Source organism: Dermochelys coriacea, chromosome 10, assembly GCF_009764565.3.
Source record: "Dermochelys coriacea isolate rDerCor1 chromosome 10, rDerCor1.pri.v4, whole genome shotgun sequence".
Lineage (NCBI taxonomy): Eukaryota > Metazoa > Chordata > Testudines > Dermochelyidae > Dermochelys > Dermochelys coriacea.
This window is the reverse complement of record NC_050077.1, coordinates 3505376-3518755: the sequence shown is the minus strand read 5'-3', so window position 1 is coordinate 3518755 and position 13380 is coordinate 3505376. Positions and strand designations below refer to the sequence as shown.

Genomic DNA, 13380 nt, shown 5'->3' with positions numbered 1-13380 from the left:
AAAGCAGGTGCCGGAGTTGTGCCCGCTGAATGTCTATGTAGATCAGCTGCAAAGCCCACAGATCTACTTGTGCACATGCAGCAGCTCCTGTGTGGGAACATTCTGCCCCAAGTGTCACTTGTTACCCAGGGTGGAGAAGGGCTTGAAACAAAACTGTTTATCTAAGGGTTTGGGGTCACAGTTGAGGCCTGCCAGTCTGAACCAGGCCCCTTTTCAATGGCACCAGCAGCACCAGTTAGATAAGTGGCTACTTCCACAGAGTCTTTTCCTATTTGCACCTCTAGAGGGGGGCCCCTCACCAGAGAATGAAAATCTGGAACCAGAATCCAAGCTAGACAGGCTATGATTGTGCCAAAGGGCTGTGCTTCATATTCACCCCGTCCGCTGGAGGCAGTGGGTTCTACCCCAGCCACGGATGACCCAGTGTGAAGTTTTTAAAGCAAAACATTCCCGAGTGTCCAGATAGCCTCGCAAAAGGACACCTGCTTGTTTGTATCTGGCTAACTGATTCGTCACACACACATCTCTGAGTAACTTCCCTCCTCAAGGATCAGATGTTAGCACAGGGTTTGAGAGCAGTGTGGTTACGGAGCAGTTAAATCTAACTTAGATTGAGGGCTTTTTGAAACAAACAAATAAAACACCCATCTTAGTCTGAGTAGACTTAGTCCTGCCATGAGTGCAGGGGACTGGGCTAGATGAACTCTTGAGGTCCCTGCCAGTCCTGCGATTTTATGATTCTTAATTTCAATGCAGATAGTTATGGGAGGGATGTAGGGCTTGATCGTTCAAGATGCTGAAGATGCTGGTGCTGTTCCCCCAAAGTGCAAAGCACATGCTTAACTTTGAGCATGAGAGTAATCCCTTAAAGTTAAGCACATGCTTCAATATTGTGCTGGATTGGGGCCAGACTGCTCAGCAATTTGCAAGATCAGGCCCCTAAACCTTCCCCTCCATTGTTGTGTCAAGGGCTGTGATGCTTTTGTGAAAACCTCCACACCGTCTTGTCATTCAGTTAAAAAAAACATATAAGAGAATTGTTATTAATATGAGGCCAGATCCTCATCTGGGTTAAATCTGTATGGCTCCACTGGCTCCCTGGATCTGGTCCATTATGCCTGCTACACTGCCCTGCTCTTGAATCCTATGTTCCGAGCATTGATTTGACACATTCCTCTAACATCTAGTGCTATAAAATCCTAACAATATAGACAAAGGAAAAAGATCCCAGCTGGGATTTTCAGAGGAGACTAAGGGAGTAAGTTGCCTAGGTCCCCTTGCATGTAGGGCTCCAAACTCCAATCAAAAACAAAATAGATCTCTTGTAAGAGCTGTCCCCACCAAAATGTGCAACGCGTCTTTCCTACAGTGCTACACATCAGTTAGCAAAAATAGCAATAATCATAACGAACACAGGAAGCCACCCAGTTGGTGAAGAGCTCTGGACAAGGAGAACTGCGAAGCCATGATTGCCTGAAATCCCAGACTGACTCTCGCTAACCCTTGGGAAAAGCTTCCTTTCCCTTCCCCAGAAGGTGCCAGAGTCTCGTCACCCATCACACAGGCAGCTGGAGGCAAACCCGAGCTCTCTTGGGAATAGGATAATTTTCTTTTAATTGCTGGTAACGAAACCAAAAGTAGCCAAGTGCTGTCTTCATGCGGGGCGAGTGCTGCTGGTTGCCCTACTGGGTGGTGACCAAAGGCTGTTCGGAAACCTGCACAGCATGGTCCTATCCTTGTTGGGCCCTGCGGGAACGTGACGAGGGTACAAGCTGTGGGCCTGGTTTTCATTTACACGATGGCTGCTCTACGCTGCTCTAGCAGTGTGCGAAATGTACCATCTTCCCAGCACAGTGTGAAGTGGCCTTAGTGTAAATGCTAATGGCTAACGCTGAGTATGAGGAAACGCTTGACAATGGTGGCCCTGTTTCTGCCCTTGGATATGGATTCTCAGCTCTCATTCTGTTCAGTCGGGGTTGTGAGGGCGGAATAATGCCTGTGAAATGCGCTAGGTTGTTAATTCTCCACCAAGGAAAGTTATGGAAGCCCCATCGCTTGCGTTATCTGAAGATGGAATGGACAGAATTTTGAAGGATCTGGTGTGAAACAACCCAACCTTGGCTGAGGAGGGAGAGACTAAACAGCAGCTCTGCTAACAGACCTCTTCCCTCTCAATACCCTGGGAGAACCAATATGTGCCAAATCGTCACTGCTGATGGGCAGCTGGTCACCAAGCCCCTGGGCCAGGCAGTCCCTAGTGGTCATCAGCCTACTCATTAAAGCCTTGCTCTGTGTAGATCTGTGTCCATGTGCATCCAGGAGACAGACATTCTTGTTGTGTGGCACATGAAGCTCTTCTGTTGCCCTGGGCCCTGAGTTGTTTTAGTTTTATTGCAATAATGGCTCAAGGCCGCACTGGAGCCCAGCCCCATTGCGCTCTGTGCTGCTCACACATGTAGTGAAAGACATTTCTGCCCCAAGGTGCTTACATCTGAATAGCCAAGAGCAAGGGAGGAAGAGGAACCTGCCCGGGTGGGGCAGCAGGGAATAAAGCCTAGGTCTCCTGTCTGCGGCTGCATGCTGCCTCCATGCTTTTGTATCGGCAAAACCGAGGGCGATATTTACCTTGAGGGGGTCACCTCCCCAGACATCCGATTTTGTCACTGTCGTTTTCCTTTCAAAAATTCTAAGTTAACACATTGATTCCTTGTCATTTCCATTTACACTACTGCTGAGCCTCCCAGAACTCAGCCCTGAGTCTTCTGCTAGGAAAACTTCATTTCCCTACCTAATTACCCCATGTGCCTCCTTCCCCCAATAAATCCGTGCAGGTATATTCTAGCTACACCTATCTAAATCTCAGACACGTGCAGAGTAGCGTTGTTGACAGAACTGCCCCTTCTAGCGTGTGTTGACTACTGAGGTCAAGCTCCTGCAGTGACTTTCTTTGTTTAATAACTTTTTATTATCTTCCCACCAGTAGCACATTCATGGCTGAGTGCATAAAACTGATTTAACTCATTGGAACCACTCAGCATTGGGTTTATATATTTACCTAACAATACATTTGCCTACTCTATTAAAAAGAACTCTAAGCTTTGGCTTTTAAGCAGGTGCAGTAATGATACAAACTCGAATTCTAGTGTCATTACGCTCTGGAGACGGTAAAAGCAGAAGACCACTTGGTCCTACTTGCTCATCTTCTTTGGTCCAGTTCAGACTTGTCCCCATCCTGCAGTAGGTGGTGGTGTGGCTTGGCCACTTTACTTCAAAAATCCCAAAGCCATTGGTTTTCCCTGCACTTCCCTTGGGGAGCCCATTTTACAGCCTGCTACATCTTGCTGGCAGAGATGTTCCCTGATGCTTTGCCTAAATTTTCTCCTACTTAGTTTCCGGTCGTACACTCGTTAAGGCTTCTCTTAACCCATTCCTGTCTGTCCTGGGCCTGTAAACCCTGACGTGAAAATGCTTGTTGGGGTTACTCACGTGAGTAAGGGCTTGTAGCATCAGCCTTTGTGCAACCTCTGGTTGTCCCTTCTCAGTCATTGTTGAGCCAAGGTAGGGAAGGGGCCTCGAGAGGTCATCTAATCCAGCCCCCTGTGCAGGGGCAGGACCAAGTAACCTAAATCATCCCTGACAAGTGTTTATCCAGCCTATTTTTAAAAACCTCTAGTGATGGGGAATCCACAACCTCCCTTGGAAGCCTAGACCAGAGCTTAACTACCCTGAAAGTTTAAAAGGTTTTCCTAATAGCTAACCGAAATCTCCCTTGCTGCAGATTAAGCCTGTTACCTACCTGTCAGGGAGAGCAATCGATCATTCTTTATAACAGCCCTTACCAGATTTGAAGACCATTATCAAGTCCTCCCTCAGTCGTCTTTTCTCAAGACTAAACATTCCCAGTTATTGTAATCTTTCCTCACAGGTCAGGTTTACTAAACTTTTAGCAATTTTGTTGCTCTCTTCTGGACTCTCTCCAATTTGACCACATCTTTCCTAAATAGTGGTGCCCAGAACTGGACACAGTACGCAGCTGGGGTCTCACCAGTGCAAAGTAGACTAGGACAATTACCTCCCATAGCGTACATATGACACTCCTGTTAATACATCCCAGAATGATATTAGCCTTTTTCACAGCTGAATCACGTAGTTGACTCATGTAATTTGTCCACTATAACCCCCAGATCCTCTTCCACAGTTCTACTGCCTAACCAGTTATTCCCCATTTTGTAGTTGTGCGGTTGATTTTTCCTTCCTAAGTGTAGTACTTTGCACTTGTCTTTATTAAATTTTATCTTGTTAATTTCCGACCAGTTCTCTGATTTGTAACACTCATTTTGAATTCTAAATCTGTTATCCAAAGTGCTTGCAACCCCTCCCAGCTTGGTGTCATCTGCAGATTTTGTGAGCATACTCTCCACTTCATTATCCAAGTCATTAATGAAAATGTTGAATAGTACCAGACCCCTGGGAGAACAACTCTAGATAGGTCTTTGCAGTCTGACAGCTAACCATTGATAACTGCTCTTTGAGAACCGTCTTTCAACCCGTTGTGCACCCACTTTATAGTAATTTTGCCTAGACCAGATTTCCCTAGTTTGCATGCATAACACTTTCAGTCTTTTCTTCATCAGTCCATCCCTCCTGCTCCCTGCAGGTTTTTGTTGCTCCTCTCGAAACTCTTTCCAGTTTGTCAGTATCACTCTTGTTCCAAGATGCCCAGCAATGGATGTACTACAGGCTGTTCATTCCCCCTCCCCCTTGCTAGGCTAAAAAGTTTTCTCCATTGTTGCTTTAACACTGAATTGGAAACACTAAGGGCCATGCTGATGGTTAATATTCCAGTGGCAACATCCCCTGCAAAGCCAATCCCAAAGAGCCCTGCAGCCAGAGCAACCTCCTTGATTGGTGCATGCAAAGCCCAGTTAGCTCTCCCCTCCCAAACAGGAAGCAACAAAGCCCGGCTGTTCTTGAATTGAATTGGAGGAAGTCTCCACACTTACGCAAAGCAATTTGGCAGAAGCTAGATAGCAGTGAAACAACAAGTGCTACTGCAGAGATTATAGAAACTGCAGCGCCTGGGAGCTGTCTCGGGGGCAGATTTACTAAGCTTTCTGCAAAGGATTCATTCTTAGCTCCTGCACTACAGGGACACACAGTAAGTAACTGCACAAATGAACCGTTGCATTTTAATGTATTGGTGTACATGGGGCCTGAATGACTACTGTCACCAAACTTGGTGCGGGAGTTAGGTGACCCGTATTGTGTTGGTGATTAGATACCTACTACTTCAGTCCTGTTTTACACTTGGCTAGGCCAAGCAATCTGGCGTGCAGGAAAATTTGGCAGAGCATGTGGGCCCCTGGAACCGCTAAGTTGCACGGAGAAGTATGGGAGTTGGAAGTTCCATGGAGAGGTGGGGTTACTTGTAATAACTGGGTTGTTTTCTGTCTTTAATGTGGAAGCCTCCGATCAGCACCCCACGCCGTTCCGACTCCGCCATCTCCGTTCGCTCGTTACACTCTGAGTCCAACATGTCCTTGCGCTCGACGTTCTCGCTCCACGAGGAAGAGGAGGAACCAGTAGGTATTTTGATGTCTTCTTTAGAAGCAAAACAAGGACGTTCAGTGTCAAAACAGCTTCTTTGTGTAACTTGCAGTGTGTCATATGGCCTTCAAATGGAAGAGCCCTTGTTTGGAGGGAATGTTGGGTTGGTCAGAAGATTGGCAGTCAGGACTCCTGGGTTCCAATCCCAACTCTGCCACTGACTTGCTCTGTCATCTTGGGCAAGTCACCTCATCTCCCTGTGCCTTAGTTTGCCCAATCATAAAATGGAGGTGGTGATAATCCTGACTGGAGAGCCATGAGGTTTCACTGATTAACATCTGTGAAGTGCTTGGAGAACCTAATCGTGATGAAAGGTGCTACGGAGGGGAAAGGTCTATGATATCATTCTATCTGCGGGTGGCAGTGTCAGTAGGTCATCACTGTCTTAGGCCCCAGTCCTGCAGTTAGCTCTACGCAGAGTCCCATTGATTTCACTGCAGCTCCACTTGGGAACGGGGATCTACCTGTTTGGAGTTTCATACAGGATCAGGGCCTTACTCTTAAAAGCGTTAACAAGAGCCGAGCCTGTGTCACAGAGACTGCATCCAGACTTAAACATCCCCCAGGCCAGGCCACGTCTGGTTCAAGCGTTGGGCAAACGTGAGAGTGTCTCATCCTTACCACAATCCATGGGGAGTTCAGGCTTGGAGCGATATATATTGAATCTTGAGTGACTGATCTGAAATGTTAATAAAGACTTATCCCTGGGTCTGCTTTGAGCTTGGAGGGTGTGCTCCATACAGCTAGGGAATACTGCTTCTGAGCCCTGAGCTTCCAGTCTAACTGGAAAACGAAAGCAGAGCTCCTGGCCCATAGTGACAGAAGAAAATCCCAGGGATTGCATGAGGCAGAGAGATCTTTCCTTTAGGACATCTCAGATACACAGGGGGACGTACATCTTGTTTCTAAATCACTTTTGAATGCCAGGCTTCAAATCAATCATTCAGAGGCCTTTTTACCCGGCAGGTTTAAGCTTCACTTGCTGCTTCAGTATGGCCATGACTTGGCAAGGTACTCCTGCCGAGCAGAGCAGTTCCTAGGGACTCAGCCAGTCTTGTAAACTAGGAGTCAAATTCTCCGCTGGGCTAAACGGGCACAGCTCCACTGACTTCAGTTTAAACTAGCTGACCCCACTAGGGCTCTTATCTTGCCAGATGCCAAGTACCCCTGGTTCTCAGTGAATGGAGTGGTGGGTAAGGGCCGCCGGCCATTTCTAGGCTCAACCCCCAAAGCTGGTCTATCGAAATTAAACTTCAGCTGGAGCTAAGGCAAGTTGAGTCCTGGCAGCCCTGGCAGTTGGTTAGGAAGGGAAGCTTTGTTTTCTTGTCTCCTTAGTAGCCTTGGGACTGCATTGGTGGTGGTTGGCATCACAGCCGCAGTAGCAGACCGAGGTCTGGTCTACACTACAGAGTTAGGTGTACGCAAGGCAGTTTACATCCACCGAACCACGGAAGTGTCTACACTGAAATGTCGCTCCACTGATGTAACCTCCCCGCTATGCAGACTTAATAACTCCACCTCCCCAAGCAGCACAGAGTCAGTCAATGTCAATGCGGTGTCAGTATAGACACTGTGTTACTTACATCGACTGTTACTGGCTTTCAGGAGTCACCTCATAATGCTCCACTCTGACAGTACAATGGATACAAGCTCTTCTGGGGAAGCCGTGCACCACCAACACAAGGAACAATGTGTAAACACCCAGGAGCGATGTAATTACTGCAGTATCTGTATGCCAGCCTAAGTTAGGTTGACTTAATTTTGTAGTGCAGACGTGGCCTCAAAACTCTTACTGTACTAGCTGCTTCCTTACTCTCTGCTCCCTGCAGTGCAGGAAGATGGTTGCATTTGACTTGTAGAGAACCTCTTGACTTCACCCTTGTTCTTTCTTTGTATTCAGGAGCCCTTGGTGTTTGCCGAACAGCCATCAGTGAAACTCTGCTGCCAGTTGTGTTGTAGTGTGTTTAAAGATCCAGTCATCACAACCTGTGGGGTAAGGAAATCCTCTTTCCACATCACTGCCATGGGCTTTGTGAATTAACAATGTGGCTAGCAGCTATGCCGCCTCGATTGGTGACCATTAGATCTTGCAAGCCAACCTGGGTCTGTGCTTAGATAAGGGGAGACCTGCCAGGAAAACCCAGGGTGCTCCATGAAAGGTGTTGAGGATTAGTAGGTGGCTTTGTCACCTTAGAGTCTATTCTAGGCCAGTGCCCCACTGAGGTGGTAGGGGGCACTGTGCTGCCAGCCGTGCTGTCTGTCAAATGAGATTAAAGATGGTTAAAGATCCCATGGCACTTTTCATATTGCATGTTCCAGTCTTATTTCAGTTGGGTTTGTAACCCTTCGATTCCAGTCCTGAAGAGCTTTGCTGTGCAGCGTTTCTGCATTCTGCTGCGTTCCACTCCAGAGGTGCCTGCATTTTAGTGATGGATAGACTGTTCCCTATCTACTAAGTGTGGCGTGAGGCTTAATTTAGTTAATGCTTTTAAAAGTTTCTAAGACCCTCAGATGAAGGGCACAGTGGAAGTGCAAAGTATTATTAATTACTTCTATATACTCCGTTTTATTAGTATTTTAATGGTAGCTGTATATTATTTCTGCTTCTTCGCCACCTGCAAAAGGAATATGTCTTTGTGGTAAGCACAAGGCAGGATGATTATTAAGGTAATGGTGCTATTTCTCGTTATTTGAAGCTTGTTCCTTTTCAGCCAGTCAGAAAGCCTGCCTCTCTGTACACAATACCCCTGTGACTGTTCCAGCCAGCAACCTTTCATGTAGACTCTGAGATTTACTGGTTAATATGGAAAATAACCCTTGGCAGCAGGAAACCGACTGGTTTCATTTGCAGCTCTTGTTTGGCAGCTCTGGAGGGAGCACGCAGCTGTATGAGGCAGGAAAGGGAGGCCGCAGCAGAGTTGCAGATAATGTATTGCTGTAATAATAACTTGCAAATTCTCAAGTGACGATGCCAAGTTGTGGCCTTGTCGCAGACTACAGAGAACCTACGGAGTCAGATTAGAATCCTGTGAACTGCTGCACTGTTCGTCTTTCTCTTGTTCTGTCTGTTAGCTTTAGCCTGAGAGTGAGTCGGTTGCTTTAGTTACTGCAGGTTTCTGTTGCCTGAGGAGAAATGTAGATACTGTGGTTTACCAGTTTATAAAGCATTTAACATAGCTGGTTACAAGCCACCTTTCCATTCTTCTATCTGCACAGCTGTGCTTTGGACAGACCTAAAAGCTCTCAGGGTGGGTGGAATGTATGCAGACAATTTGCCAAATAGCATGGTCCAAGGGGGAAAAGGCTAAACTGTATTATTCACCTTTGGATGCTTCTTTCATAAATTGTTACTTATGTAATTTCTGTATTATAATGGGGGTGGGTAGCAGAGAAACCCAGGTTGGTCTTTGTGGTTAGAGAAATCAGCCCAGAGGATTCAGAGAGGTGCAGAGCAAGTCCTACTGGATTCACTGCAGGTGCTCAGTACCTCTGAGGATCAGGCCCCTGGTGTTGTTGTTTTTTTGGCTGCTTGAACTATATGGCTGTTTTCAAACAGCTTCATTGCTCATGGTATGTGTCTGGGTGGTCATAGGGGCATGTTATGGTACAGAACAAGGGGCATATCTGCTGTGGCCTACAATTCACAGGGTTCTGACAGCCAAGGATTATTGGGGAGTCTGACAGTGCTGTTCCTCTTTGCCTCCACAGCACACATTTTGCAGAAGATGTGCCTTAACATCTGGTAAGTACTGGACCATCCTTGTGCAGTACTGCTTTGAGCAAGGGGTTGGACTAGATGACCTCTTGAGGTCCCTCCCAACCCTGAGATTCTCTGTCTTTTACTGGACCAACTTCTGGGGCTCAAAAGCTTGTCTCTCACCACAGAAGTTGGTCCAATAAGAGAGATTACCGCACCCAACTTGTCTCCTTTCCTCCCTGCACCCTGCTCATGCCAGCTCTTCCAGCCGCTGATTTCCAGTCAATCCAAAAGTTGAGCAACATGTAGCCTCTTTTCTTCAATAAACTCCGATTCAGTAAGCTAGGAAAGGCTCTAAGTCATTTGGCTGCTGAGATGGAGTAGCCAGTACCTCTCTCTTTTGCACACCATGCTATTAAAACCCATCTTTCTCTTTGCTTGGCACATGAACATGAAAGGCACTGTTCCAGCCCAAGGCCCAGCCATGCTGATTGCTGGGCTTTCCTGTCCAGGGAAGGCTCCCCAAGGGGTTGAGTAAACAGCAGCTCATTCTGCCTAAAGATGTTTGGCTTTCAAGTGAGAAGGCTCCCCTCAATTATCTACTGATTGTTCCCTGTAACCTCGCCTTGTCCTCGTCCGCTCCTTCCCACGCCAGGGCTCTGAAGCAGGAGGCTTCATAGGTGTGATTTTGGCTCTTTGCTCTGGGGTCTGTCCAGTTAACAAAGACACCAGAGCAGGGTGTGGAAAAGCATCTGTTCCCTTTTCATCGGAGCTGAGGTGCAGATGTTTGTATTCTCTGCACACAGAAAGAGAAAAACTTCCCACCCCCACCCCGCCACCTCTGCCCGCTGAGACAGCAGAGAGGTGCCTGGAGCTGAGGTGGGAAAGATGCCTAGCACAAATCAGTTGGGTTTAAGGCTCTGTTGACTCAGTGACTTTGGAACAGCACTTCTCCCTCTGCCCCCCAAATAACTGGGATTTGTGCTCCGGAGTCCTGGGGCTCTTTGCAGATCTCTCCCTCTCTCCCTCATGCCTGGGGTTAGTGGTGATCACAACCAGCCATGCCCCAGGCTGCATGACTGGCACTGGTGCAGCCGACGCCTGCTTGACACTTAAGGAAACGGCACTGGTGCAAATGGCTACACTAGAGGTTTCCCCTGTGGACATTAGAGGCTTGCACTGATGCAGCTGTTCCAGGAGCTGGCTCTGAGGGCTGAAATCAGGGCTAACTCTCAGCATAGATGAGGCCTTAGAGAAAAGAACTTGCACAAACACCACTGAAAACAGGCCCTCCGAGGCCCAGGTGCCCCTCTGCACTTGGAGTGTCTTAACGAACACCTCTCTCTCCCCTCCCCTCCCCACTCCCTCTCAGAGAAGTGCCCAGTGGACAATGCCAAGCTGACTGTGGTTGTTAACAATATTGCTGTGGCCGAGCAGATAGGGGAGCTGTTCATTCACTGTAAATATGGCTGCCGGCCCGCCGCCAGCAGCAAGCCCGCTGCCTTCGAGGTGGACCCCCACGGATGCCCCTTTACCATTAAACTGAGCGCCCGGAAGTAAGTGCCTTGTGACCAGAGGATGAACTCTCCGGGGCGGGGCCTCTGTTGCCAGTTTATTGCTCTGTGTTTGCAACGTTATATGGCTCCTTGCAGCAGTTCTGCTCCCATGGTCCTTCTGTCCAGCCCTGTGCTGCGGGGCATGGGGTGGGTGCAGGAGGGGACGCCCTCGCCTCTGTCTTAGTGAGGCGCTAGGGGGCGCTGTGTTGCAGTAGCGGGTGCTGCCCGTCAGAGTCAGAACTGACCCAGCCGGCCCTGCACAGGGATGTTGTACTGCTGAATGTGATGCCTTTCAGCTGAGATATAAAACTGCGGCTCTGGCCACCTGTGACAAGGACCACAGGATCTCCAAGAGATGGGGCATTAAACCCACTATCCTACCTCGATTCCCTTTTGAGGAATTCCCATCCTGCCTCCCTAATCCGCCCCCTGCCCCAATAGCATTTAATTTGCTTCATGTCCTCAGCTGTTGGGTGCTGTTGATCAGCTGCCATTTCATCCGTCTGTGGAAGGACGGTTGCAATTGGAGAAGTTGGTGCTGGCCACATATATGTGGCCTGTATATCCTCTACCAATTGCAGCCGTATGGTTAAACAGAGGTTCAAAGATAGCTTCCAGCATCTGAACAAGTGTGTATCTAGAAATGGGGAAGGTTTTGATTAGCCGGAGTTCTCGTAAGGGCTGCTTTGCTCCAGTCCCTGTCAAGCCATATCATTTCCCATCCTCTCTGCATGTTGGTGATTTTCTCTTCTTTGTGCCTTTCCCGGTGTGCACAGAGATCACGAAAGCAGCTGTGATTACAGACCAGTTCGCTGTCCCAATAACCCCAGCTGCCCACCTCTCTTGAAAATGAACCTGGAGGCGCATCTCAAAGAGTGCGAACACATCAAGTGCCCTCATTCCAAATACGGGTAAGCTGTGGGGCTCCAGGGACTGGCACTGGGAGAGCTGGCTGGGCCCCTCGCTGCTAGGGGTGGTTTGACTCCATTTCTGGGCTGTCTTTCAGACACCGGGTTCTTGGGCTAGTGGCAGCTCTGCCCAGTGCTGGGCAGGGCCCTGAGACCGAATCTGGGGCTTGACCTCACTCTCCGAGGCCAAGAAGGTCTGCAGAAGGGAGCACGTTGAGCTCCCCCACAGGCGAGCATAGCACATGCTGCTCAAGTGTGACCACTGCTGGCCGTTCGGGAGTGTTCTGATGAGACTTCAGCGGGAGAGCCTGCTAGAGAGCGTGCCAGGATCTGTCCAGGGCAAAACTGATACAAGGATAATGAAAGTGCAGCTGAGGCCGCTGCTCTGTGTGCTGGAATCCCTGGACAGGAAGGTTTCCTCATCTGGGAAGTGCCCAGCCTGCAGGACAGAAGGCCTGAGGGCACAGGCATGGCTAGGACCCAGTGCCAGAAGTGGAGGAATAGATTCTACTGCTCTGCTGGAAGGTGACTATTGTATGAGGAGACTCCCCATCGTGGGGCCATCCCCTGATGTATGACTGCAGAGCGTGGATCTGGTAGAACAGTTGCAATGCACAGACCAGCCTCGGCAATTTGCCAGAAGCCTGGGTGCAAGCGTGAGGCCCAAGCCAGCACCCATTGTGCCAGCTGGAGCTTGCCCCTTGACTTTAACGGCATCTGGACAGGGCCTTTGCAGGGCACATGCACTGACATAATACTTTGGATCCTGCCTGGGATCTGCTTGTTCTTGGAACTTCCTGGAGAGACGGATCGCAAAAGCCTACTTGGGCAAGTCCCCAGCAGCCCCAGGTGCAGTGCTCAGTCTCAGCCTTCTCCTGTGGTTACAGGGGTAGGGTGGCTGCAGCCACGACTGGCCTTTGGGCACCTCAGCCCTTAGTGGAAGCCCTGCAGCACCAGAGATCCCTCCAGAGGGGAGTGGGGCGCAAGAGCCTTCGCCCTGTAGCTGTCTAAATGCCCAGCCCAGGAGCCAGTGAGCACTAGGCCCTCCCAACAGAGCCTGGCTCCAGCCTCCATCTCTCCCCCTTCCCTCCAGGTGTACGTTCATAGGAAATCAAGACACCTACGAGACTCACTTGGAGATGTGTAAGTTTGAGGGGCTGAAGGAGTTCCTGCAGCAGACAGATGACCGCTTCCACGAGATGCAGGTGGCAATGGCTCAGAAGGACCAAGAAATCGCCTTCCTGCGCTCAATGCTGGGCAAGCTCTCAGAGAAGATTGACCAGTTGGAGAAGAACCTGGAGCTCAAGTTTGGTGAGTCTCCAGGCCAAGGGCATGGCTCCTCCCTCAGGGCTTTACAGCTAGGTGGTCACATTTGTCAAGTGTTTAAACTTTCCATTCACAACATAGTGAAAACTAGCTGTGGGCAAACCTCAGGAGAGTCAGGGATTCCCTTTGGCTGAACAACCAAAATTCAGCTGATCTTTGGAGCTACCTGGATTTCTTGGGTCTGCAGGGTTGGGGCCTGATCTGTCAGCTCTTATGCTGGAAATAATTTCCCTTGAGAATTTTAAAGTCCCTTATTAAGGTTTACCACGATTCAGCTTCCACACAA

At 49.0% G+C, this 13380-nt stretch overlaps 1 protein-coding gene across 7 annotated transcripts in view; it reads left to right on the top strand.

The window, feature by feature from the left end:
* The window catches only part of TRAF7 (TNF receptor associated factor 7), a 46330-nt gene that overhangs the window by 23020 nt on the left and 9930 nt on the right, over positions 1-13380 (top strand). For 6 of the 7 annotated variants that reach the window (XM_038417883.2, XM_043493209.1, XM_043493207.1 and 3 more), the window contains exons 5-10: positions 5466-5582; positions 7508-7600; positions 9316-9349; positions 10677-10860; positions 11637-11771; positions 12862-13079. In XM_038417883.2, the coding sequence (XP_038273811.1) occupies positions 5466-5582; positions 7508-7600; positions 9316-9349; positions 10677-10860; positions 11637-11771; positions 12862-13079 (781 nt within the window). Of the gene's footprint in view, positions 1-4036; positions 5159-5465; positions 5583-7507; positions 7601-9315; positions 9350-10676; positions 10861-11636; positions 11772-12861; positions 13080-13380 lie in introns of those variants that run through there. The other variant, XM_038417882.2, reaches the window with a different exon arrangement.